We start from the raw sequence: 26,812 nt of genomic DNA on the forward strand, positions 1-26,812 counted from the left end.
TGGGTTTGGATGATAATGGCTGAGGTGGAGAGGGGAATCGTTTCAGCCGAAAAAACCTTGCCAGACCAAAGTAATATTTGCATTTCTCCGTGATTGATTTAACTTGTCTGGCAAAATATTACAGTGAAAGCCACCTCAGCCTTTCTGGAGCCCCGAGCGCGGCCAAATTCAACTGTGCAGAGTTAACAAACACATTTCAGCTGTGAGTGTTTTGACAAACGCGGAGGTCTGTAAGTCTCCTTTGGCCGACGGCCAGCGTTATCATTACCTGAGAGAGAGACTTAAGTGCCTCTTGCCTCTGATTGACAGAAAAGCAGGAGGCAAACTACAGTCACAATTGCTCCTGTCATTATTAACAGCTGTTAACTTTTGGAGAGCCTTACGCAACTCAGAGCTTTTTGACTTTATGGAGCAATCATTTTGTTATTTTTCACTTTCTTGCACTCTGGAATGCCGACCATCACTTTCTCTCTCTCTCTCTCTCTCTCTCTCTCTGTCTCTCTCTCTCTCGCTGCGTCTGTGTGCCTCGCTCTCTCTCACTTTCACTCTCCTTCCTGTTAGTTTCTGTCTATTCTGGTCGTCTGACGGCGTCAGCGAATCGCGGGGCAAGCTGTCGACCCGTGCTGACCTATCACAGATGATGGTTTTTGCAGCTGAGCCCCAGGGCTGGCAAAATGGACTGCATTCCCCCCAAACACACATACATGCACATACCACATAACACTCAAAGCACCCCCCCCCACCACCACTCTCTGCAATACACACACATGAAGCGAGACACCCTTCCTTGCACCCCCGCAAACACAACCCCCCTACCAAGCATGAGGAATGTTGATGGGACACAACAAGTGCAACCTGTCTGTCAGCATCTGCTATGATGAGTGGAGCATACCAACTCAGCAAGTGGGGGGGGCGGGGGGGAGAGAGAGAACTGGAAGATGTAGGAAAACCTTAAAATAGTTTTTGGTTTATTAGGGAATGAAAAAGTCTGTAAGCAAGTAAAAGGAGACGGCAGAGTTTGGTTGTCACGGTAATGTCATGACGATGTTATCTTGTACCTTTTAAAAGGACCCGCCGATGGCAGTAACGCTGGGTCTGAGGATGGAAGAGATGATCTTCAACTTGGCTGACACACACTTATTCTTCAATGACCTGGAGGTAAGAGGCAGATATCAATACAACAAAATATACACACGCGTGCACACATTTTGATTTCGTTCTTCAAGCACTTCTTCAGGTTCTTCTTTCACAGTAGTTTGCACAAAGCACAGGTTTCTTTGAAACCACACTCAGTCAGCGAAATACCACTACTGCTCTCTAGTGGTTAAAAATGATATAACTGGAAGTGCTGCACCGTGTTTATATTCCAGGATAAATATACTTTGACACCTTTTTATTGTGTGTGTGTGTGTGTAAACAGGAATGTGATCAGGTACATATCGATGATGTATCATCAGATGACAACGGCCAGGACTTAAGGTGAGAATTTTGCATTACACAATAAAACAGCTGATGGCGTTCAGTTATTTTCAAATTCAGTAACTTCATTGATAATGTCATTAAAATTGCAATTACGTGTGCATGTAACACTACCTTTGAAAGGCAGTGGTGAACTCCATTTGTGCAATGTCATACACAATGTGCTTGTAATACGGAATCATTAAAAACAAAAAAATAACCATTTGATCTTTTTGTTCTACCAGAGCAGATTTTTCCAAATAAAACATATCATTATTATTGACAGTACTTACAGTTTTGCAACTGATGGCTTCCATGCAGCTGCAACCAGCGCCAACCTGTGCCTGGCTACGGGCGTCCGCGGCGGGGTCGACTGGATGAGGAAACTGGCCTTCCGCTACCGACGAGTCAAAGAGTTGTATAGCACATACAAAAACAATGTGGGGGGTAAGCCAGTCAGACGGTGGGGGTTCACTGGACAGCATGGGTATTTGGAGGGGGATATAGAACAAAGTTATCATTGTTTTAGTTTTTGACTTTTTGGTTTTAAAATTTAGAGTCAAAAGAGTGTGTTTTTGCTAGTTTTTAATCAGTTTTAGTGTTTAGTGCAAGATGCAAAAAAGGTCATTATAAGTATTGTGTGTCATAAAAACATAAACATTTATTTATTAATTAATTAATACTGCTGAGGTTGGATGCAGTTAGTGTGGCTGCTAGGTAAAAGTCAAATAGCCAACAGACTAAAGACACACATGAACATAACATAAATAATACTCATGAGACACATCACATTGTGAGCCAGGAGCTCAATCTAAAGAAAAACAAAAGCAAAATTTAAAAAAAACTCGAGGTTTGATCCACTTAGATCAGATCAGGGGTGCCCACACTTTTTCAGCTTCGGAGCTACTTTTAAAATGACCAATTCATTTACATATTTATATATATACACACATATATATATATATATATACACATATATACATAGATATATATATATATACACTGAGTATACCTTATGGTGTACCTTGCATAACTGCATGAACCCGTATATCGTAATACAACTCATCTCACAGTGTATTTTTGGTCATTTCCTTACTTACTTTGATGACTTCCGGTCAGTAGCTGATGGTAGCCATCCTCAAGCAGACTTCCAAATGAGTGGAGCCGAATAATGCAGTCAAGAAGGTAGCACATTTCCTCATGTTTGGGTACTTTTCCTCTGTGAGTTAGTTCCAGAACTGTCCATGAGTTCAGGTGAAACAGCGTTGCAATTTTTGATGCGAGTGAATCAACCTCAACATGGGTAGCTAATAAATGTAGCCACTGGCTAATCAGCTCGTCAGTCAATCAGCTCGCCAGTGATTTGCAGCCGCGCATGCGCAGTGACAGTATTTCAACCAAGACGTGAAGATGGATGATAGGCTAACTTGTTTTTTTTTTTCAAAGCCATGCGATCTACCTACACGACGTATTGGGCACCCCTGACTTAGATTAACCCAATTAACTACATAACCAATGTTATGTTTAACTTGCTTCACCTTATGTCCCACATTGTAAACAATTTTAGTTATAGTGAGTTTTGTAAACTCTCACACTTTTCGTTAACCATGATATGGAGACCAAATTACTTTAGTTTTTGTATTTTGTTTGCACTTGAGTGAAGAAAACTAGCTTTTTTAGAAATGAAATAAAATAATTGCATACATACTTATCTTATGGCTTCCACGTCAGGACATAATTGTTGACAATGTCCTGACCTGTCTTACCCTGTGTCCCCTCATGTGTGACCTGTGTTGCCTTAAGGATTAAGGACGTCCTTGCTGTGTTTCAGGCCTGCTGGGTCCTGCTAAGAGAGACGCCTGGCTGCAGCTCAGAGCAGAGGTCGAGGCTCTGACTGACTCCTGGCTCACACACGCACTCAAGTCCTTATCCATCATCAGCTCCAGGTGCCGATTTCAACTCAAGAGTCACAATTACAACAATATTGATTTTCCTGTCATCCATTTTATTCATCTATGCTTGCACTTCTCCGTTCCCTCTGCTCGTCTCTGTCCCACAGGAGTAACTGTGTAAATGTGCTGGTGACCACAACGCAGCTCATACCTGCACTGGCTAAAATTCTCTTATATAGTCTGGGATCTGTTTTCCCTATCGAGAATATTTACAGTGCAACAAAAATAGGTGAGACAAACACACACACAACCACACAAACATTCTATACATTTAAACCAATAATCTAATATTGTTGAAGGGTAATTATATATACGTATATATATATATATATATACATATATATACATATGTATAATGTAGTTTATTTTATCAATAAACACATGGCCACGGTAACTATTATACTGCATTAGCTGCATAGTGGGTGTCAAATACAACTAAATGTCACAAATCAGACTTTTTCGATCAAAAACAGACAGAAATGTAACTTTTACAACTGGAAACGAATTATCCTTTTGTGTAACTTAAAGAAAACGCTGTTTCTAGTGTAAAGTGATTTATTAAGGGTCTGCCAACAAAAGGCCTCTTGAGGATACATATTTTATTTTATGAAAGGAAAAAAAGGCTTCTGAACAACACTGCACATTTCTGATAATGGATATTTAGAAATACTCTGGCTGTAGACATTTCAAGTGAGCACTTAAAGGGTTAAGGTTGTTTTGACTGAATATGTCTCATTTAATATTGGACTTAATTCTTCCCGCTCGCACTGAAGCATAAATATTTTATCTATGCTCACCTCGTATGATCCTGAACCAGCCTTGAACAGCTCGGACACTCGTGGGATCCTCAAGGCCGGACGCCCACATTCTGAATGCGCTCCTATTAGCCCGAACCTCAGACGGTTACGCCAAAGTACCGCAGCTGTGGCCAACATTAAATTTTACTCAACTGTGTGCATCAATGTGAACACAGGAAACAAAACAACTTGGATTAAGGGGGCGATGCGGAGCCAAAACATTCAGGACAGAAGACTCGGGCCAAGTGTGTGTGTGTGCGCGCGTGCGTGTGTTTATGTGCTTATGTTACACCCAATTCAACCTTACAGTGCCTTGATTCAAATGGACATAGCAGTGTGGTAGCCATGACGACAACTTGGAAGATTACCCTAGAAAATAAGTGCAGGTCAGATGCCACATACCTCACACTCCTGGGCGTGTTACTTTGCATATGGACTTACTTTATATCTGCATTGGACATCGTGTACATACAGCACTGTGTGTTGTTTTAGCAATTCTATATTGACCATACATAATTATTTCTCCATTTCTGGAACCCTAATTAATATTATAGGTAACATCTGCATTTGTCCTACTATTTCAAAACGTCTATGACACCAGATTTATTCAAGAAACTTGATACGTTGCTACTTTAAATCACATCCTATCATTCAAAATGCCAAAAATCACAACACTGACAAACACACGAATCATAACTTTGCACCAGTCTCAAAAGGATACCAAAGATATGGCATTCAAGCTGTTATTTGGACATTCCTGCCATTCCCTCTGGAAAAAGCGCCTGATTGGGAATGGTTTTATTTTTCAGCATGACAATGATCCCAGGCACACTGTTAATGCAGTGAAACCAGCTGATAAATCACTGACAGTCGGGACAGTGATGGACTGGCCCTCACAGAGTCCAGGCCTTAATGTTTGTTTTGGAGGCAGTATGGGATCACCTGGACAGAGACAGAAAGACAAGACTAATGCCTAAAGACGCCTGGTATAATAACATAAGATCATTTATGAAAATCTTTTTTCCATGAACTCGTTTCCTGTGTTTTCTGGTTGTATTGTAATAAAAACTCATAAGAAAAATGAGAGAAAATAAGAAAATATGGAAGTAATTAAAACGTTGCTAAAACCAGTGTTGTAATGTAACATTACAACTCATTTTGTAATGTAGTTTTGTACAAAATTCACATATCTGTACTTTACTTTATTTACATTTCTAGCAACTTTTACTTTTCTCCACTACATTTCCTCTTACTATCATTGTTACTAGCAAATAAAACATTCAAATATCTGTATACTAGCTTTTTCTAGTCTTGATGAGCGGCTTTACACTACAGTTTTGCTATTCACATGCTGCAACATGGGGTTAAGTGTCTTGCTCAACGACACATAGAGACTAGCAGAGCCAGGAATTGAACCCACAACCTTCCAGTTGACAGACAACTCGCCCTACCACTGAGCCACCATGGCTCAATCCTTCCTTTTTTTTAATACTTTTACTTCTAAAACTTAAGTACATTTTATATCAGAAAATGACTTTTCATACTTAAGTTCAGTAAATGTCATATACTTTAAGACTTTTAATATTATTAAAAAAGTGACTTCAACTTCTACCAAAGTCATTTTCTGGTGAAGATACTTGTACTTTTACTCAAGTATCCCTTTAAGGTACTTTGTAAAGACTGGCAAAAACAACAAAGGTTGTGGTGGCCTAAGACTTTTACACAGTACTGTTATGTACAGGAAAAAGATGAAAGGTCAATATGGAAAGGGTCATCTGATATGCACAAACTGGCCGTCTCTTCCAGTTGTCGCGGCAACAAGGCTGCTAATATTTGTCGGTGCCGAAAAAAAAAACTTGGGATGTGCCACGCGGGTGTGTCAGGAGCAATCAGTGATGTGTTTTTTTATGTGATGCACACAGCTCTGCCACTTCCTGTTTCATTTCCATCTCAACAACAAAGAAAAATCTGTGAAAGCCATTTGTTTGTCTCCAGGCAAAGAGAGCTGTTTTGAGCGTATAGTCTCCCGCTTTGGCACTAACATTACATATGTTGTGATTGGCGATGGGAAGGATGAAGAGCATGCAGCCAGCCAGGTAAACAAACAACTCCTGAACTTTGACCCCTCTGACCATGTGACCCTCCTTCCTCCCCTTGTTTATTTGTTTTTTGCAGGAAAAGAGAGTTGCTTTGAACGCATAATGCAAAGGTTTGGCAGGAAAGTAGTGTATGTTGTAATTGGGGACGGTGTGGAAGAGGAGCAGGCGGCCAAAAAGGTAATGGACCCACAGCCTCACCGTGACCCCGCCTACTCCACTCAGTGAGAGCTCTGATTGGATGAAGCCTGCCTTTCTTTGCTCTTGCGGTTTTGTGTTGGTCAATTTACCCCTTTCTTCTTTTTTACTTTTGATTTCAAGTGTTCAAGTGAAAATCTGAGATTGAAACTTGGCTAAATTTGTACATTTTGCACCTGAAGCTGCCGATGAGTGAAATTGAGACTAAATCTATTTATTTCTGTTGAACTGTCATCACATTCGACACCAAAAACAATAAATAAACAGCAGCTTAAATGTACACAGCGATGAGCTTTGAGCAATCTCATGTGTTTAGAGCATTAGTGCTGGTTGTTGTCCAAGTGTGTGGAGTTGTGTTTTTTTCTCTGATGCTGGAGGTAATGGCAAGTAAAGTGGGTATATTAAAGGAGACACACATTTCAAGTAGTGCTTTTCTGTGAAACAAATATTGCATTTCTTAAACTTTGGGTTTCATTCATCATGTTTGGTGCTGGGTTTGTCAAAGAAGTAACTCAACATTTACAGAAATGAGCTTATTCATTTTTTTTGAATGATCACATTTCGCAAAAAAAAAGCTGAGCTATTCCTTTACACCCTAGGATTGCATGGGTTTTCTGTGCAGTGCTTTTGCAAAGCAGCTACAAGCTACAGTAGTGTAGCCAGCATGACATGAGGGTGGCGGTGTGTATTTAACATTATACTGATTATTTCCAATGGTTTTAATGACGTGTGTTCCCACTCCACAGCACAACATGCCTTTCTGGAGGATATCCAGTCACTCTGACCTGCTGGCACTACACCAAGCACTGGAGTTTGAGTACCTGTAGCTATTATAAGAAATGTGGACTCAAGCAATGTTTCATGATACGGTGGACATGGTCAGCCAGGCAGCCCCCCCCCCCCCTACTTTTGTAACTATTTAAGAACAAACAATACACTGCAACTGTTTTTGTGATTTTTTTTTTTGAACATCTGGATTTACAAACTCTGAACGGTCTTAAGAAGCAAAGGAGAGATGAAAGGAGGTAATAAAAGGACAGCAGGATTAAATGACTTCACTATACAAAGCAGCCCTGCTCTGCCTTCGTGGTCCTGATGTTGGGGACGGACCTCTGTGAAAACCCCCCTGTCTTCTGTCCATGCAGCAGCAGATGACTGAAACCCTGCACAGACTGAAGACCTGCCTTGATCTGGGAAGCAGTTTCGTTTGTTCTAAAGCACCCAGACTAGTGTCAGGACTGTTATGGGTCACCTGGGGTTAACAATCCCCAAACAGTGAGGGGGTTTTAATAAAAGCGTCACATGTGGAAGAATAACAGCTGCTTTTAGTGTTTTCTTCCTGGTGGTATAATCACAACACAACAATGCAGTCAGTGTCCGCAAACTTATGTAAATTATTAACATTAAACTTAAAAGGGCAGTGGTGAATGCTTTTAATGGGGAAATGTTTTGGGGTCTTGTTTTTTCTTTTCTCCTCTGGATTTTTGTATTTTTTCCCTTTCGAGAAACTGAGGATGTGCGTAATGATGTGTTGTGCCTTAATGTGTTTGAATGTCTTTTTCTTTATTCAAAAATGTCTATGTATGTAGATATAAAGGAGAAAAGTTATCCAAATGACTTGACTCGTCTTTTCTGTGAAACTCTGGCTGGAGTTCCAATTAAATTACAACTCGAGCTACTAGGCAGTTAGTCATTTGCGTCCAGTGTCACTTTAAGTTTACCTACCATCCATCAACTTGGGGGAAAAAAATATACTCGATTCTTTCAGCAGAGAGAGCATTAAGGGTCTATCCCAAAAATGAACTAGCCTGAATTTCACCATGCTTTTGTCAACACTGCTCCATTATTTCCAGGTATTAGCCAGGGTTAGGAACAGTTGCATATGCTGAGCACAGGCCAGTTTGGGTCTGTAGGTATACACGCAGTGGTAGCTCAACCATCAATTGCATTATCTGAGTGAGTTTGTCTGACTCAAAGTATTTTGTACAATTTCAAAGTACAGTTTTAATTTTCCGATTGTCGTGTTAACATACTGAGCAAAGTTTGGTGATTCAATTATAATTTACATCGTTTTACTAATTATTTTTATATACTTACAATTAGACCTCCCAAACTTTCAACCTCATGTCATGATGAAAGCAAAATTTGCTTTCATCATGTCATCAGGTGCTGTGCATCACTAATACAATTTCACGAACAGACCGTGATTTTTTATGTCAAACACTTGCTGTAGTTTGACTCAAACTTTATCAGTTTAATAGGACAAAATGAACTGAGACAGCAGCATCACTTTTAAGTTTTATTGACACCTCATTTCTTGGATTTGAAATATTCCTCGATGACATCCTTGGCTTGAGACTCCTTGCCATAGTCCTGTGGGCAGAAAAAGAATGTTTCAACAAAGACCATACTTTGGGCTGATGTGTTTATTCAACAGTCCGTTGATTAGACATCCGTGTAAAACCTGATACAGCATCTATTGCGACTCAATTGGTCTGAATTAAAAACAGAACGAGTTCACTCTGTAAACACAGCTTATCCTCTTTAACTATGCATCCTCACAATTGTCCCCATGTTAATTCAAACTTGCAGCGCATCATATCAGTATAAAGCAGCACGTTTATATGGTTTACTATTAAACCCTATTCAAATTTAACTCATGTCTTATGCATAAATCTTAATCAAACACTCACAGCTGTAATAATAAAGATGACTTAAATACAGCTTTGCCTTTCCAGTTTTACACATTATGCAGATTTAGGGGTCATGAAAGAGTTTGAGTAACTGCAAATGTTCTGTAATGTAGGATTTATCCCCAAGCCCTAAAACAATGTTTTGAAAACAAAATGGGCCCAGAAAGTGGGGAAAAAAATAATCTAAAAATTACACTTATACAACCAATGTGCTACTTTAGGAAAACAATGTAGATTAATTACAGGTTGAATTGACAGATTATTGCAAATTCTAATATATTAAAATGATATGTAGCCATTCTTCGGGACCCCAAACACCACAGGTAGATGGAGGGGCTCGTACCCTGGCAGTTATCTAGCCAGTAGTAGATGTTACCAGCAGCTGCATGGCATGAAGCACAGCACCTGCACTCGACTGGCATCCCTAATATTTCTGTTCAACAGCAGTCAATTTAACCAAGTTTAAAGTTGCATCAACTTCCCTAAACATTACATTTAATACAGGGGATTTTAGTTTAGGCTTAGCCAGAAGTCACAGAAACCATAAAAAGCTTAATTTACCTTTACTACGACGCAGCTGCAGCCGACAATTTTGCGGGGTTTGCCCTCACGGTCGATCTTGCATAGACCGACCCACTCACCGAGCTTCTTGTTGTCATCAACCTGTAATTAGGTTAAGCAACATGGGTATGTTACGTATAGAAACGCTTAACATGTTCAAAAACAATATTCAAAAGCAGCAGTGTGGCTCCTGTTAACATCTCAGACAGAAATTGGGTAACAGTGGCAATCTCCTCACAGTATTCAGTAGAGGGAGCCAAATCATCATCAGCGATACAACAGTACTGACAACATGGTGCCTTTAATTTCACCATCTCTACAGACTGATACAATATATGCTTGTAAAAACACTTTTTTAAAGCACACTCTTACCTTGATCAGGTTGATCTGATGCTCAGCGCAGAGGGCCTCCACCAGCTTGACGTACATGGGCTCGTCGCAGTTGGCTGCAAGGACACAGAGATGGGCCTGGCGCCTGCAGAAAGTCACACCTCAACTTGAAGCAAAGTGTTGCATCATATGTAAGCTTTTGAGAGAAATCTAGGGAACATCTCAGACAAAAATTGGGTAACAGTGGCAATCTCCTCATGGTATTCAGTAGAGGGAGCCAAAATATCATCAGTGATTCCTCAGCATCAAGTATCGATTAATTCCAATAAGTTGTAATAAAACGTACTTATCCAAAGCCTTAGCAGCCTCCCGGATACCACGGGCAAGGCCATCATGGATGAGTGCGGTCTTGAGCACTTCGGGGAGGGCGGTGTTGACATCCATCACACCTCCAGCAGCGATGCTAACAGAAACGGCGAGGAACAAAATGTCAGGTTTAATATTCAACTTCTTGAAAAAAGCAAACATGACAGATGATTGGAGTAGAGCTTCCAGCATGTCAGAACAAAGATCTCACTCATTTATGAGTGAAGGGGTATCCGACAAAAGATTTGTAAGTCATCATTCAAGTGGCAGGGAGCTCAGCAAAGTGCAACATTAAGACATTTACATTCTCAATTTGTAAACCTCAGAAGAGTTAACCCTTCATCATCACTGGGGTAAATAATGTAGTATTGCTACACATTAAGAAAATAATTTTACGCGACACTTAAAATCTTAAGACATTCAAGTATACTGCCGTTTTTAATAATTCAGATTATCAAGTATCCATTCATGTTAAATTGTTGGTAATCTGATAAACTAGCACATCCATATCTACAACTAAGTTTGTGTTTTATCAACTTGTAGACACTTCTGTTCATTCAAAAGTATGCTCTTCATGGTCCTAAATGCTGGGGCACTTCCAAATATTGTGAAATGAGTGGATAACTAAGTTGAAGTCAAGTATGACGAGAAGTAATTATTGCAGTTTAAAGTAGCCAATGTGGTGTCATTTATGTGACCTCATGAAGTAAATCGGTGCCTTCTATAATGCAAGACAAGCACATTCACAGAATTCATACAAAACCCCACAACCTTACACAGTGGGCTATCTATATGACAGACTTTTATTGATCACTTGAAAATAAACTTCACTGAAAGCATCATGTTTACATAAACGGTGTGTATGAACACTTAAAGTACTGAAATCAATCACACCCAACGTAATTCTTTCAGCATGTTGATGTTTCACTTTGAGGTTTAACTTTAACAAGAGCATACTAAAGCAGTTAGATGGGAGGGTTAGACATTTATGACATTTATTTCATTCCACATCTATGCTTACAACCTTATCCTTTAATGTATTACTTAAATCAATTATACAAAGGGTTTTTTGACCTGAGGTTTAGGAACACCTGTTCCCAATTTCTCCTGACAATACGAGACCTGGTACACTACTATTCTTAACGTGGTGCTAACCCAAGCTAACCGACTAGCTCACGTATGATCAACTTCGCGGAACGGCAAATAAACGTGGTACCGACCATCAGATGCCGCAAAAACATCACGACAAACACTCATTTATGTTAACGTTGCATTACAATTGAAAATGCACTTCACATTAAAACGTTATAGTGGTCATAAGCGGCACGCTCACCCTTCCTCGGCCATTGTAGAATTTGGATGGATGGTGGACTTAAAGTTCTGCAATAAAGAACAGATACGAGAGGGGAGTTATTGTCCATTTCACACATGTCACTGTAACGACTTTAAAACGTAAGATGTTTGATTAATTTTGCAGATTGTGTCGGTGATCGAAGAAACGCACCCGATCCTCCTCTCAGACAGCGGGTAAAGAGGACGTCATAAGGGCGCGACTTCGGTTTAATACCACCAGGCCCCAGTGGTGTTCGACGTGTTGCCTGACGCAGCCTTTGTTTTCCTGTACCGTTAATGCATCCCTTCAAGTGTCAAACAGTCGCCGATACAAAGACATACATCCATATAAACTCTCTTTGACCAACAAATAAAAAACAGCTGTCTAATTTTGTTAATCAGAAGTTAATGTATAGCCCCGTTTTGCTTTCATCTCTATAAATAAAAGTTTAGCCTGGCTATAATGGCCATGGGGTTGTGACACTTTATATTTTCTGCAATTGTTATTGTGAACAACAAACCATACATTTCTCCAATTTCTCCATCTAGAGCAGAGGTCTCACATTCACAGCCTGTGGTCCACTTCATGTGACTATATGTTTTTCTTTGTTAATACTCTTTTAATTTGAAATGATTTGCAATATCATCATAAATATCGTAATTTTGATATCTTTTTCTCAACATGTTGGACTGTTTTTTAATTTAACTGGCCCTCTACCGACCAAATTAGACTCTCAATGGCCCCCAGATTATTTGAGTTAGAGACCCCTAATCTAGAGGTGGGGTAGATTTTCAGAGAATATCTGGTATTGCCTCTGGATACAGAAAATAGGGGATTAACACATGTGACTTCCTCAAAGGTATACATATACTATATACTCATATACTGTACAAATAAATACTATTGCATTATTAAATATCTCTAAAATGCATTTGGAGTTCTGCGATTTCGACACTTGATAGCATGCACATTCTTATGGGTACATGAACAGTAATGTTAAACTACCAGGTCCTCTTGTGTATGTTTCATTAGTGCAGTTTAGACGTCTTCCAGTTGCTTTGCTTTTTCTTACACATACTGTAGGTTATTGCCGAACTAAGAAAAACAAGACACTCATTTCTGATTTTTCATCAAAATGTCTTTATAAAATCAAAGAAAATAAAATAAAAACATGAATACAACTTTATAGGACACAAACTTCATGCGGTTGAGTGTCTCATACATGGTCACCATTCCTTCTATATTTTGAGAAACTCTTCCAAATTTTCTTCCTCAACTGCATTGTCAAATGCAGTATAGTCCTGAAAGAAAGAAAGAAAGAGTAGATATTACACACAGTTATTATGTTATTATCCAGATATTTTTTTAAGATGCCTTCTGCAGATGTTACACAATGATGCCAAACTATCTTCAACACCTCATATTTTGAGGCAGAGTTGATATTCAAAAATAAACCAGGCAACTACAATGTCATGTATAACACCGGCTCTGTGACATAACAATGACTTGTTATGCAGTTTATGTTTGCCTCTAGATTTGCTTTGCATTTTAGAATGTTTGCATATATTTGTTTTAAGAATCCGCAGCAGGGGCAGCTATTTGGTGATGAATCTTGTTTGTATAACTTTGACCTGAAAGATCCATTAGTAATTTGGGAATGTTGATGACTGTCTGTCTATTACCTCTCGAGATGTTTTATGTAAAACAAGAAAAGTCAACCTGCAGGTGGAGCTAAAAGTCTCAGATTCGATTAAGATGTTTTACTGGTCTATTTTAAGTTTAAATCCATTTCAGTATGAACCAAGGTACCGAGCTGGCATGTCTTAAATAGTGTTTATGAGGGGATAAAAGCAGGTCTATGTACCTCATCATCATCAGGATCAAATCTTTAACCAGACCAAGCCTGTGGGATAATTTCAGTCAATATTTATTTAATCCACACGTCTACGCCCTAGACTACTACAGGGTTTTTTGTAAGCAATGCAGAGAGCGTGTTAATGATTAAATATTCACTCTGAATTAGTTTTGTGAAGGTTGTACATGGTTTGAACATTTTATCACTACATTTACAGATTATTGTGCAAGACTTACACCACAGTAGACATCCTCGTTGCATATTTGAGGTGGCAGTGCAGTTGGGTTCCCAGATATCTTCCTCATTAAGTCCTTTTTCTCAGCATCCTGAGCAATGTCCACAATTGTATAAGGGATGTTTTTGGAATCCAGGACATTTGTGATTCGTTCCTGGTTTGCCTTAATCTGGAAGACACAATTTTACAGTCAGTATTAAATCCCAACTACGCGTAATCTCTCTCACGGTGACATTCGCCCAAGTGTCCATAAAGACCAAGGTGCAGTGTAATAAACAAAATGACTACAAATGAAAGAATGACGGAAGTTACTGTACCTCCCTGGAAGCGCTCACGCTGGTATAAAACACTGTGAGTGGCATAGCTGCTCTTTGAACAGAAAAACCTTGGCGTACACGCAAGTAAACAAGCGACACAGATTGAGAGAAGGACAGCGAGCAGTGAAGACAGACAGAGTGTTCTGGTATCTTATAGGAATGTGCCGCTGTTTTGCTGCAACAGCAGACAAGGTGAACAGGTTTGGACAGAGTTTACCTGCATGGGCACACCCACTTGTCATTCCAGCTGTAGCTTGTCTGCAACAATTGTGAAAGTACTTATACACTGAGAGAAAAGTTCAAATACATTACACCTAGAGGAAGTGTTTGACTTAAATATTTGCACTTAGACTCTTTGTGCTACACCTTATATCAGAGGAACATACTGTATCTTTTTTTACTCCATAAAATAACCTTTTCTTATGAAAGACATTCTGTAAGTTGAGATAGATAGATAGATAGATAGATAGATTGATAGATACTATAGATAGATAGATAGATAGATAGATAGATAGATAGATACTATACACATCACATACTCAAAGGAGTATTTTTAAGGTTACTCTGGCTCATGAAAAAGAGAACATGTTGTAAGAAATATACATTTATTGATCAGCATTGACAGTAAAAAAAAGAGACAAAAGAAAGAAATGATCACGCAATAAAAAGACAATGCAAAACGTAAAGCCAATATTCATGAGTGTATATTCCGACACTTATGTGACACCTTGGTTTGTGAAAAATAAAATCACTGCAGATTCATTAAAGTAGGTGTTGAATTAAAACGCGTCAACATTGATGCTGTTCAATATAATTGTTTTAATCGCGGCAAAAAGTACTGATTTCCAAAATTAGTTTACTTAAAAATAAATGGGAAAAAAAAGAGAATTATCGCATGCTCCTACTGTTCCTAGATCTAGCAGAAACATTACAGCAGCTGATCTCGTTTTACTAATACTTCATCTTCTTTACTTTGATCGTGTGGCGCGTAGCCCGGGGTCTATCAGTTTATCACTGCAACGTCACTACACAATGACGATACACAACACAAGTTGTCCCTTCAGCATCTTTTTTTATCAAGAAAAAACGAGTGGCTCGAGCTCATAACACACTCTCCCAGCCAGGTCCTCAGGCACTCTTTCAACAGAGTTATCAAGTTCGACATCCGTACTCTTTTCTTCTGGGCTGCTTCTGCGACCAGCATGTTCATTCACCTTGGTACTGCCATCCCTGACAGGGATAACAAAGTTGAAAATTGCAAGCATTCATTTCTTTTTCATTTTGTTGGATTTAAATGTATGTGTGTATGTATTATGTGTGTTTGTATGTACTGTATGGCACTCATTTTTCTTCCATACCTCCCAGAGAGTGCTCCATTGCTTTGGTCTTCTCTATCTTGCTTTACTGTTCCTCCGGACCTGTTACTGAACAGAACCATGGTACCTGAACAAGACAAGTTTAGCATCAACAAACAGCCATTCCTTTAAAGATATGTGACATATTTGAAAGATAAATACACTATTATATTACAATATTGTCATATCGTCACCAACAAATCCTGTGTTTATAAATCCCCATATTTCGAGAATGTTGAACTCCAGATGATTTAAGAGATTTGTTTATTGTACAAAAGGCCCAAAGGGCAAGTAAAACGAAGACGTGTTTCTATTGTTAAAGATACACAAATGTGTAGTGAAAATATGACGAAGCGTTCTTTGTGGCACTATTTTTAAGGAATGTTAGTTGGTTAAAAACATAATATATCCAAACTGTCCAGGGTGTGACCCCGCCTTTCAACCTATGTCAGCTGAGATTGGCACAGTGGAGGATAAAGTGGTAGAAGATGGATGGATAAAGGCATTTATAAACACTTTGCTTCTGCTTCGCTTGCTGTGCAACTGAGCGACACAACTACTACCTTCCAAAATTGGTGTGTTTTAGCACTTGATATGTACAAACTATAATTTTACTGCAAATGGTTTTAGGCAGGTGGCGTCCACTGGACTAAACAGCTCCACAGAGTAGAGTGGAACTGTCTATCAATTTCAGTTTCATCCAAAATACTGATTGGTACAGCTTAGACCATTTAAGAAACATAATGTGGTTGTGCTACACTCACCAGTGCTGCGCCATCTCCTTCTCCAGACCAGGAAGCCTATCAGCACCACAACTAGCAAAATCACTAAACTGACCACAAGTCCTGTGACGACCGGAGATCCCGAGGTTGCTGTAGAAATGAAATGATTATTAAGTAGTGGCAGTGAACATATATTTAGCCACATAACTGGTGTTTTGGACTTTTCCTCTTTGAGTCTTACCGACTACGTTGACTTGGAGGGACTTGGAGGGACTGGAGCTGTAAACTGTTGAGGAGAGGTTGACGCTGTAGACGCAGGTATATTCTCCTTGATCTTTAAAGTCTACCGGAGGGAATTCAAAGTATGCCATGGAGAAGACAGAGTGGCCAAATGCTGGCTTCATATCAGTGGCGTTCCCCTTAGACATCAGGTGGAAAACACCTCCAGGATATTTGGAATACGTCGAGCAAGAAATGGAGAAGACGCTGCCTTGGTCGACCGATATTTTGTCAGGGCTGTAGATCACCATTGCATGAGGAGAAGTCAGTGAGATGCTCGGCGTCTCCATTTTCACTGAAGAAGAGAGATACAAGGTTGTGTAGATTGCATTATTCAATTTTCAATTTCCAATGATGTTACAGACCAGTATTACTGACCTATAACAGAGAGATCTGCAATATTTCCTTGAGGGTAGTAGATCTCTTGCTCGGGCAGTTTCTTTTGATATTCACAGTAATATGACCCTTTCTGATTAAAGTCCACACTCGGGAAGGCAAAGGTTGCAGCTTCGTTCTCAGAGAATTTCTCCATTTTAAATGATCCTGGGGTCTTTTTCAGGATGAATGTCCCACCCGAGATTTCCGTAACTATGCTACAGGTGATCTCAACTTTATCACCCCAGCTTACCTCTGTAGAAGGACTGAAAGTGATTTGGGGTTTTTGTAGAGCGCCTGAAAATAACATAAAAAAAAAATAATAATAAATATATGGTTGTGACACAACAATGCCAATGCAGTGATAAGCGTCTCACCTAAACATATAACGCCGGCATCTTCACCGTGCCCACAGTTATTCTCTCCAAAACCAGCATGCTTGCAGTGTGTGAGAGCGGTCTCCACACCTGTACACTCCACATTATCCAACCATATTGGACCACTGCCTCTACCAAAGTGGGCACTTTGAGGAGCGGCAACTGCATGCCCACAGCCAAGCTGTCTGCACACCACATCAGCGTTGCTCATCTGCCATTCGTCATCACACACAGTTCCCCACTGGCCTCTATAGAAAAGTTCCACTCGACCAGAGCACCCTGTGTTTGTTCCGCTTAAGCTGCCAACCAAACGAAGCTTTGCTGCGTGTGAAAACAGAAACGTTGTGAGTGCAAATGCAAAGGACGGTCCTTCAAACACACACACGCATTTACAGTTAATATTATTGATATTTTATAGTAAATGGCATACATGTGTATTCATATACAGTACATATATCACATTTATACACATATTTGTTATTATACCGTGCCAAGGGAAAAGAAGCTGAAAGGGAAACCTTTCTTTCGTTTTGTACATTTAGTGTCAACTACAACACTTTTTAGCTGAGTGAAGTGACTCAACAGGGAAGGAAACTCTAACAACCAACCTTCATTAGATATCTGCGTCAGGATTCATCAAGAGTGACTGTTTCACAACGTTAAGCTAGAAAAAAAAATTCTATAAAAGTTCTTATGCTTGAGGAAAGTGGACGAGTTGGCAAATCAGTCAAAAGTAAATGTGAATAATTTAAATATAAAAACACGCGCAGCAAATCACTTCATTGTCACTTCATGGTATTTTGGGAGGAAGGAGGAGGCAGTAATGCAAAATTACAGCTGCCAGAAGAACTACCACCCATATTTGCTTAACAGCATTGGATGACACATGCATAAACATGCATTTTCTTTACAGAATTGTCTACATACCCCCAAAATATATTCCCCAACATGTTGTACTGGACTAAAAAAAAAGTAAACTGAATAAAAAGGCTACTAATGTGAAAGAAATTGTGATGATATAACTTGTCCTGTAGGTTTTACCTGCACAGACAACACCAGCGTCATGTCCATGTCCACATGTTGCTCCTGTGAACCCGCTGAGTGAGCACTGCTTCAGAGACGTCACATTGTCAAAACACAAGTTGTTACCCTCCACAACTGGTCCACTGCCTTGTCCAAAATGGGCATCACCAAAAGCGTTCACCGCAAACCCACACTCCAGCAGCTCACACACCACATTGGCTTTGCTTAGCGTCCAGTCCGTGTCACACACTGTTTGCCAGAGCTCACCGTGACGAACCTCTACTCTTCCAGAGCACTCATCCTGGTCACTGACCAATCGGGCCCCCAAACTTCCTGTAAAGATGAGCGATCGGTAAATAATAGCAGGTATTTAAAGATGAAAAATGTGAAAATAATCTGGTGTGAGGGAGCTTTCTATCACCTGCGCAGACAACACCAGCGATTGAGGTGGCGTTGCACTGTCTGTCTGTGAATAAAGTCTGTCGACACTGGTTCAGAGTCGACTCCGATCCTTGACATTCAATTTGACTATTCCAGGTTTGTACTGTGCTGTGTCCCTGTTCAGTACTGGTAGTAATTTTAAAGACCTTCCCACAATTCAGCTGTTGGCACAACACTGCGGCATTGTTCATATCCCAGGATTCGCCACACACAGATCCCCATTGGCCTTTGTCAAAGTACTCCACTCTTCCAACACAAGAATTGGGCCCACCAACCAATTTCGCATTGCCTGGAATTATAGTTGTCATATCAGTGTACATAGATGTTTTTAAAGTCTAATTAAAATTCATTTCTGGCTAAAATAAAAAAAAAGGGAAATCTGGTTACATACTGCTTATATACCAACAGTACCATTTCAAGGGAGGTGCAATGGCTGCAGTATTTTTCTTTTGTCATATCGAAGGTAATGATATTTGATTTAATTTTCAGGTATTCCTCATCGAGTTTTACCTGAACATTTGACAAATGCCTCTTCGACACGATCATGGCCGGTCCTTGTATATTCCGTCACTGAGCACTGTGCAAGAGAGGTATCTCGATTGCCGCACTTGATCTTGGAGCCTCTCAGATCTCCACCTTGACCAGTCGACCCCCTGGCTTCGACCGGATCTCCACAATTCATCTCTTTGCACACAACGGAAGCTTCATTCATCCCCCAGTTTAGATTGAGTGCTGGCAACCACTGGCCATTATAGCGGACCTCCACCGTGCCAGAGCACAGGTCAGTCCCATTGTTCAGTCTAATAGAAGCTACAAACCAAAGAGACAGTTAGTTATGAAAAATTAAGTGTCACATCCTGAATTCAATATAGTGGTTTAATACTTAACAACCAGTAAAATATTCATTTAACAGTGATATACTGTAAATGTAACCATGAAGGCCACTTTATGAAATGAATAAAATAGGTGTGAACAAACCAAAAAACATACCTGAACACACCACACCAGCATCTTCACCATGACCACAGTTATTCTTTCCTAAATTGGGATGTTGACAGTGTAAAAGGGATGTCTCATTCCCTAAACACTTAACATCATCCATCAGGATTTCTCCTGTGCCCGGACCAAAGAAAGCACTGGATTTGGCTGTCTGAGCTGATCCACAGTCCATGGCTCTGCACACAACCTGAGCATCTTTGATGTCCCACTCATCGTCACACACTGTTCCCCACTGGCCATTATGGAGAATCTCCACTCTGCCAGAGCATTGGTCAGTGCCATTGGCAAGCCTCAGCGGAGGAGTATCTGAGGAAAGGTCCACTCATGGTAAATATCCTCGTATCAGATATGCTTTACATCTGTTGACATTTGATCTGTATCGCGTTACAATCGTCAAATCTGACGAAGGGCACAAAATCAGCAACAAACTGTTTTTTTTTGTTTTTTTTTTATGTCTTTTCAAAATCTGAAAGGTAAGATCTTTTTTGCTAACACCGGTGAGCAAAACAATGCATCTAGTCTATGCACCTGAGCAAAAACTACTCAAAATGTTTGAAATCGGATTGAATTTGTGAAATTTGGAACTACATCACAGTTCAAAGTCCACTTGACTCGCTTCTATGAACAAAAAGAAAAGAAAAACGGTCTAATTTTGTGACTTCTGCACAGTTATTGCTACTTTATATCGCTACTAAAAATGCGATATCAAATGAATCATAACTTTGACTCAACAATCAGCCTGAATATGTGACACACACACATCCAGGATGTCCATATAAGGAGTTGTGCGTTATTTTCACTTCCCACTATAATTTACCATGGGTGCAGTCATTCAGCTAAGGTTACATACCCTCAGATCTCCATACTGCCCCATGCCCAAGTTCAACAGTGCTATTGTGAAACTTTATCTTGTGTGTCTTACCTGTGCATGAAAGAGAAACACTATCACATGGCCCCAAATACTCTTGAAGGTTGCACTGGCTGATAGAGTCCACATTGCCAGAGCATCGACTTGTAAACTTTCTCAGGCCACTTTTACCAAAATAGAAATTGTCTTGGGATTTTTTGGGCATTCCACAGCCAAGCTCCTTACATACAATAGCAGCGTCATTGAGGCCCCAGGTATGAGAGCAAATTGCTCCCCAGTGGTCATTGTGGAAGACCTCCACTCTTCCAGAGCATCGGTCCGTTCCATTGGTCAATCTGGTAGTCTCTGGATCATAAGTGGTTAAAAAGAGGTTGTGTTAAGAATGTTAAATGTAAATTATTATGTGTAAGCAATGGCATACTGTATTTTCCCTTGCTTTTACGCTTATGGGTACGGATTGTTCCACAAAAAGAGGAACAGCACAGGAATACTGTGAAAAGCTGCAGTTTACAAAAAGAGGAACAGCACAGGAATACTGTGAAAAGCTGCAGTTTTCTTTCCCGGTAGCAATTTAGGACTGATATTACAATACAATATTTGAAGGTAAAAATTAATATCAATTTTGTCTCTCTGGTGTCAGATTATCATGTCAGCGCGTTGACTGAATTCAATTCAACAAGCACTCAGCAAAATATGAAATTAAATATGAATTAAACATTTCTTTCCAAATTAAATTGGAATGTCCCATCCCCCAAGTCAACATTAAAGCTTCCGCAGTCGAGCTGCAGCTTCCACCAACTAGCAACACGATTATGTACCATCCTTGCATTGATGAATGACCTAGTCTATGTGGTACCTGAGCATTCAACACCCGCATCTTCAGTATGGTCACAGTCATGATCCCCAAAACCTCTGTGAGGGCAGTCAGCGAGTGACTTCTCAAGACCAGTGCACTCAGTATCATCCATCCAAACCTGTTCATGACCACTGCCATAGAAGGCCTTGTACTTGACTGAAATGGCATTCCCACAATTCATTTCTCGGCAAACAACAGCTGCCTCCTGCAGTCCCCATTTGTCATCACAAACGCTTCCCCACGTCCCATAATGGTAGACTTCCACTCGTCCAGAGCACCTATGTGTCCCATTCACCAGACGAGTTGGTTTATCATCTGTTAGGATAAAAAAAAAAATATCAAGGTGTAAATTTCATGACAAAAGGAATCGTGTAGTAGACATGACTCAATTGAGCAGAGACTAGCACCATCATCTCATAACAAAAAGAACAAGTGGTATTGCACATGGACGACTTACTTATACAGAAAATAGTAGCATCTCCGCAGGGTTCTTTAAGTTCTTGAAATGTGCACTGTGAAATAGTGCTCTCATTTCCAAAACACCTGGTTTTGACTGCAAGCAGGTTCCGCGAATCTCCAAAATATGGTGGTACTGCCTTTATGTCAGGACTACCACAGTTAATCTCGCGGCACACCACGGAGGCTTCATCCTTGCCCCAGTCACTGTTGCAAACCTGTTTCCAGTTGCCATTCTCATAGACCTCCACTCTGCCATTACACCGGTTGCTTCCATTGACCACCCTCACATCCTCTGCAAAAAATTAAATAAAATCTGTAAAGGGTGGTATACAGGACCTTGGGAAAAGGAACTTAATGAATACAGTTGAATTTTTTTATTTATAAAATTCACAGCATGTACTTTCTTACAGGACACAAAACTAACTTGTCAGGGAAATGTGAAGGTGAAGAAAGCCCATTTTCCCATAGACTTCCCTCCTTGATAAAATGGTGATGACTTGGCATACACTTAACATCATTACTATTTAATGCAAGCTCATAGTGAATTCTGACTTTACCAAACTTGAATCTACCAACAGCCAATTAGATTAGTAGCCCTGGAAGCATCAGCATAACAACATTAACTACCAGCACTACTCAAAGCCAAATTGGTGCAAAAACAGTTATGATGATGACAAAAAATATATGATTAATCAGTGGAAAGAGCTGCTATGCTACTAAGCTTGGAGGCTGGAAACAGCGTCTTTGTCAAGTGGTAACAAACGTTTCCCCTTGAAACAAAAGTTTTAACTGCACAAACTGTATCCTCTTGTTGCAGCTATGTTTTTTTCATTAGAAATCTCTGACTTCCGCCCTATTGCAGTGTATGTGTACAGCAGTTGATGGTCTCTTTGCTGCAAACCTCATTACCAGTTCTCTTGAAGTAGACAACAGCTTCTGAGACAAATTAACTCTTTCTAATTGAAAAAAGTATTTCATTCGTAAGCAATCTACAACTCCAGCTCGTAGCCATTTGGCACAGCTCGGCAGAAACAGCTCGTCTGTCCCGGCCTACCAAACCCAAATTCCTTATTAATGCTCCAATTTTTTTTTGTTTGATTTGTACCAAGCACTTAGTCTTCTCAATGTTTAAGGTGAAAGGTGAAAGTTATTTTAGGTAACAATTGACTCTTACCTGAGCAGATCACTCCAGCATCCTCAGTGTGGCCACAGTTATGTTCCCCAAAAGCTCTGTGCGGGCACTTTGCGAGGGACGTCTCATGACCAGAACACTGCACATCGTCCAACCAAATACTACCCTCTCCTTGGCCAAAGGTGGCAGCTTTTTTGGACTCAATAACTGTCCCGCAGCCTAACTCTCGACACACCACCTCAGCATTGGCAACGCTCCAATGATCATCACACACTGTTCCCCAACTATCCTTGTGGAAGACCTCCACTCTACCAGAGCAACGAGAAGGCCCCACCACTCTGATTTTATCACATTCTGGAAATTGAAGAACAACAGTTGAAGGCGTGCTCGTCATAAATTTTGATATGAAAGGGTTCGAAGGCATAAAACTTCAAACTTACTGACCTGTAAAAAGTGGGAGACTCAGTAGACCTACAGCAGAAATATATAACAAAACAAATCTTTATTAAACCCAGCAGTCACTAGTTTCAATGTTGCCTCTTGAGAGCTGAAATTCCATTTGACACAATTATAAGGAGAAGGAAAATACAAACAAATAATATGCAAAATTAGAATAATTTGTCTTTTTCTTTTGCGTTTCCACTTCTCTTTACCTCTGTCCTGGTTTTGAAAGTATGCAAACAAACAGCTTTCACTACACTGAAGATGTCAAGGGTCGTCAAATGAACAAGACAGAAACTCACCGATGGACAAATACAGGACAAACTGTCGCTTTTCAGTCGAAATGAAGATCATATTGTATCTTCGGAGTTGATCAAATCCTGTTGTGGAAGAGTAAGAATTTACCAATCATTAATGCTGCTGTAAAATTGAATCTTAATCTAAGGGTGAATGAAAAATCAACCCAATAACTCTCAAATATTGAAATAAAAAAAAAACCCTCACAAATCAAAATAGGTCCCATTTAAAACTTCCAAAAGATAGTAGCAGTTCCAGTGATAGAATAAAGTGAACTGGCCGGACTTGGACTGCAAACTCGATGTTTGTTGACATTTTGATCAATCATTAAAGGCGGAGGATCAGAGCTTCAACAGATTTAGTTCTCTTTTTGCAAGATCTACATGTTTCTTTTTACAAAATACACAAACGTTTTACATAATGCCCAAGAGTCACTTCATTTGCACATAATAAAAGGCAGCAATTGCAGAAAAATAAAAGTAACAAAATGTAGATCAAATAGGGAGTTGTTGTGAGCAAATGTCAAGAGGTGAACTTGACATGTGACCTCTAACGCTAACTACGTGTCCCCTCTTACCTCTGCTTGGTCATTTATATAAATATACATAGCAAATACCACATTTTTCTATCCTCATTCTATCTTTCAAAGTTTTTGGAAATTGCAAAAAATGCAAGAAATTTTATAAAAAAGCAAAATAAACACATTGAAATGCTATTGCTACACAAATGTATTTGCTTATACGTATAGATCTATAAATATTTTTGCAGTGGCAATCTCTATTATAGTTACACACTTTTTAAGGTAATCTAATCAACATTTCAATATTATCTTGGCGTCCTTTTTTTGTGCTGCAAAGTGATGTATATGCATATTGTTTCAGAGAATATCCTGCATGATTGATGAGTCAATTCCCAAGCTTTCAAATGACTAATTGTCCAAAAAAAAAAATTAAATATGAATGCATTTCTTCAATTGTCTTACCTTAAAACGACGGCTTGCTACCGTTTTGTTCAAGTAATTATGGCCTTGAAGAGTCCGATCTCCTCCTTCATTCGCAAATGCCTGACTTGACAGAAGCACTTCTTATTCTGTTTGTTGTTGTGTTAATAAAAGAAGCATACTTCCCCTTGTGAGGCTCTTTTCATACAGTGTTCTCAGAAAATGATCTACCCTTCACAGTCTTCCCGTGACATTTTCCATGGTACCAACTGGAATAAAAACAAAAATCAGACTTATAAAGGACAATTTTTGTCCTGAAATCTCATGAATTAATTTGTCACATGTGTTTGCATGGTGCATTATACATGATGCTCTTTGGAAATTTTGTTCATACTGTCAGGGTGTGACTTATGTGATATTGCCCAACGGATTTCTCTATTCAGCACTTTGAGCTGTTTGGAAATGTGTTTAGAAACAAAATGGATTTCCTTCATCTGTATCCGCTGTACAGTTGCACATCTGCACATCACATGATCTAAACTTCCCCTTGATATTATTGGCACCACATCAGACAGAATCCTTGAAACCAAGCCCCATCATGGTTTGGTCCTGATCAAGTGTAGTGGAGAGCAAATCTCACAGACAAATAAGAAAATTGGCGACTTTACAAAAGGAGTTTTAGATTAGTTACTGTTGGCTAAATCAAGTATTTCCATATATTTGCATTTCTTATTTTGTCGCGGAACACTGATGATGAAGTGTTTGTTACTGTATGTTTATTTTCCATAGTAGCTGTGTTTAAAAGTTTGAACAGACATTTTTGTTTATGTCTCCCAAACATTGGAGCACAGCATAATGAGGCATGCTGCGCTCATGCAAATAATGGATACATATTGTGCGTAAGGGAAGTTGCGGGTAGGATTTTTGGGGGTTTACTTTTGTGTGTTTTTGTATTCTGTCTCCTCAGATTTCAACAAAATATGAGGGAATGAGTGGGTCTTTTTAGACCCACTCGTAGGGGGGACGGGACCTCATTCCCAGAATGTAAATAGTGTTCGCCATCTTTGCTAACAGTTACGCTAACAGGAACAATCGTCACTGTTGGGCACGTAGCAAAAAAAAGAATGAAGACATTCCGTTACTCAGGGGAAACTGATGTTGGGAAGCACACTTTTTCAAAAATACTACCCCTATACCCCTATATTAACACAAAGCTAAATGCAAATCGGTGAAGTATTCCTTTAAGCTAATCCTAACCTCATTCTAACCGTATAACATGTCTTCACCTTAAAATGTAATGATTTTTGTTATGGGGACTTGCTATTTGTCCCCATAAGGAAGACAAATCCCACACATATACAGTCAACAAACATCTGTAAAATCAGATTGGTTTTTTTTCTTTTCCAAGCAATGGTGGACACACACACACACAGACACCAGCCTGAAAGAGTGGGTGATCAAAAATATTAACTTGAGAGTTTCATTTACTGACCTAGAAGATACTCTTCTGTCAAGGAATAATATCAGACACAGAGTGTTTTTTTATAGGTGTGTGAGTTTGTGTGTCTGTGTGTGTTCTTGTATGGGTATCTTTGTAAGGACCAAAAACGAAACCATATGGAGTGAGGACATTTTGGCTGGTCCTCACATTCTGTCACAACTTAAAATGGCTTTTTGATGGTTTTAGGTTTGGGCACTAGGGAATGCATAGTCTATGAGTGTCCTCACTACGAATGATGCGCAAACATGTGTGTGTATGTGTGTGTGTTATAAACAACACTGGCCTTGTCAGCATATAAACTGCCCTTTTCTGGTACTAACAACACTGACCTTGTCAGAGCCACACTGTCCAGATTTCTGCTGACTGATCCTTTCAGCTCAATACTCCCTTCTGGAAAGGGTAACCAGAACAAGTACAGCGGGTACAACTCGACTGTATTTCAGAAGGTTTATTCCACATTCACAGTTAAATAGCAGTTAGTTAGTAGTTAGACGGTCAGTAGTTAGTTAGTTAGACAGTTATTAGTTCGAAGTTAGGTTGTAAAACCGACAAGTCG

The 26,812-nt window shown here is 39.7% G+C and overlaps 4 protein-coding genes and 3 non-coding genes across 18 annotated transcripts in view; 1 reads left to right on the top strand and 6 right to left on the bottom strand.

Annotated features, from left to right (window-relative positions):
* The window catches only part of eya4 (EYA transcriptional coactivator and phosphatase 4), a 42,517-nt gene extending 34,402 nt beyond the window's left edge, over positions 1–8,115 (top strand). For 4 of the 11 annotated variants that reach the window (XM_058612724.1, XM_058612722.1, XM_058612725.1 and 1 more), the window contains 7 exons: positions 1,069–1,158; positions 1,421–1,479; positions 1,745–1,905; positions 3,290–3,404; positions 3,518–3,639; positions 6,203–6,527; positions 7,248–8,115. In XM_058612724.1, coding sequence (XP_058468707.1) covers positions 1,069–1,158; positions 1,421–1,479; positions 1,745–1,905; positions 3,290–3,404; positions 3,518–3,639; positions 6,203–6,527; positions 7,248–7,416 — 1,041 coding nt within the window. In that variant the 3' untranslated portion in view covers positions 7,417–8,115. Of the gene's footprint in view, positions 1–1,068; positions 1,159–1,420; positions 1,480–1,744; positions 1,906–3,289; positions 3,405–3,517; positions 3,640–6,202; positions 6,528–7,247 lie in introns of those variants that run through there. The other 7 variants (XM_058612729.1, XM_058612732.1, XR_009233595.1 and 4 more) reach the window with 6 other exon arrangements.
* Positions 8,116–8,786: 671 nt separating this feature from the next.
* rps12 (ribosomal protein S12) lies at positions 8,787–12,062 on the bottom strand. Its single transcript, XM_058612734.1, has 6 exons — positions 11,956–12,062; positions 11,785–11,831; positions 10,432–10,548; positions 10,128–10,230; positions 9,756–9,857; positions 8,787–8,874 (listed from the first exon to the last, which is right to left on the bottom strand). Exons 2-6 carry the CDS (start codon positions 11,796–11,798, stop codon positions 8,812–8,814), a joined length of 399 nt encoding a protein of 132 aa, XP_058468717.1. The 5' UTR covers positions 11,799–11,831; positions 11,956–12,062; the 3' UTR covers positions 8,787–8,811.
* On the bottom strand, positions 9,951–10,033 carry LOC131444231 (small nucleolar RNA SNORD100). Its single transcript, XR_009233703.1, has one exon. It is a non-coding gene; the product is annotated as a small nucleolar RNA SNORD100 (small nucleolar RNA).
* LOC131444232 (small nucleolar RNA SNORD100) lies at positions 10,302–10,384 on the bottom strand. The gene has a single exon (XR_009233704.1). It is a non-coding gene; the product is annotated as a small nucleolar RNA SNORD100 (small nucleolar RNA).
* On the bottom strand, positions 10,640–10,716 carry LOC131444228 (small nucleolar RNA SNORD101). Its single transcript, XR_009233700.1, has one exon. It is a non-coding gene; the product is annotated as a small nucleolar RNA SNORD101 (small nucleolar RNA).
* Positions 12,063–12,900: 838 nt separating the features above from the next.
* On the bottom strand, positions 12,901–14,389 carry zgc:153284 (uncharacterized protein LOC751696 homolog). The gene is made up of 3 exons (XM_058613824.1): positions 14,192–14,389; positions 13,876–14,043; positions 12,901–13,085 (listed from the first exon to the last, which is right to left on the bottom strand). Exons 1-3 carry the CDS (start codon positions 14,234–14,236, stop codon positions 13,023–13,025), a joined length of 276 nt encoding a protein of 91 aa, XP_058469807.1. The 5' UTR covers positions 14,237–14,389; the 3' UTR covers positions 12,901–13,022.
* A 390-nt stretch (positions 14,390–14,779) lies between these two features.
* On the bottom strand, positions 14,780–26,812 carry LOC131443669 (deleted in malignant brain tumors 1 protein-like). 2 transcript variants are annotated; one of them, XM_058613500.1, is made up of 18 exons: positions 26,586–26,812; positions 24,798–25,024; positions 23,821–23,898; positions 23,522–23,548; positions 23,120–23,431; positions 21,944–22,237; positions 21,487–21,801; positions 20,685–20,975; positions 19,754–20,068; positions 19,274–19,573; positions 18,744–19,052; positions 18,341–18,655; positions 17,300–17,620; positions 16,926–17,219; positions 16,510–16,842; positions 16,311–16,418; positions 15,550–15,634; positions 14,780–15,421 (listed from the first exon to the last, which is right to left on the bottom strand). In XM_058613500.1, exons 3-18 carry the CDS (start codon positions 23,870–23,872, stop codon positions 15,268–15,270), a joined length of 3,825 nt encoding a protein of 1,274 aa, XP_058469483.1. In that variant the 5' UTR covers positions 23,873–23,898; positions 24,798–25,024; positions 26,586–26,812; the 3' UTR covers positions 14,780–15,267. The 2 variants fall into 2 exon arrangements, with proteins under 2 accessions (XP_058469483.1, XP_058469484.1); XM_058613501.1 differs by lacking the exons at positions 24,798–25,024; positions 26,586–26,812 and adding an exon at positions 24,023–24,128.

The sequence above is a fragment of the Solea solea genome, chromosome 17, assembly GCF_958295425.1.
Source record: "Solea solea chromosome 17, fSolSol10.1, whole genome shotgun sequence".
NCBI lineage: Eukaryota > Metazoa > Chordata > Actinopteri > Pleuronectiformes > Soleidae > Solea > Solea solea.

Coding starts and splice junctions, on each gene's coding strand:
- rps12 (XM_058612734.1), bottom strand. Junction 10,231..10,431: donor GCTGCTAAGGCTTTGGATAA/GTACGTTTTATT, acceptor GACTTTCTGCAG/GCGCCAGGCCCATCTCTGTG. Junction 8,875..9,755: donor GCAGCTGCGTCGTAGTAAAG/GTAAATTAAGCT, acceptor TTCTGCCCACAG/GACTATGGCAAGGAGTCTCA.
- LOC131443669 (XM_058613500.1), bottom strand. CDS start 23,872: ATGATCTTCATTTCGACTGAAAAGCGACAGTTTGTCCTGTATTTGTCC. Junction 17,621..18,340: donor CGCTGGTGTTGTCTGTGCAG/GTAAAACCTACA, acceptor TTTCACACGCAG/CAAAGCTTCGTTTGGTTGGC. Junction 15,635..16,310: donor AAGGAGATGGCGCAGCACTG/GTGAGTGTAGCA, acceptor TGTCTTGTTCAG/GTACCATGGTTCTGTTCAGT.
- zgc:153284 (XM_058613824.1), bottom strand. CDS start 14,236: ATGCCACTCACAGTGTTTTATACCAGCGTGAGCGCTTCCAGGGAG. Junction 14,044..14,191: donor GCGTGAGCGCTTCCAGGGAG/GTACAGTAACTT, acceptor TGTGTCTTCCAG/ATTAAGGCAAACCAGGAACG. Junction 13,086..13,875: donor ACGAGGATGTCTACTGTGGT/GTAAGTCTTGCA, acceptor TCTTTCTTTCAG/GACTATACTGCATTTGACAA.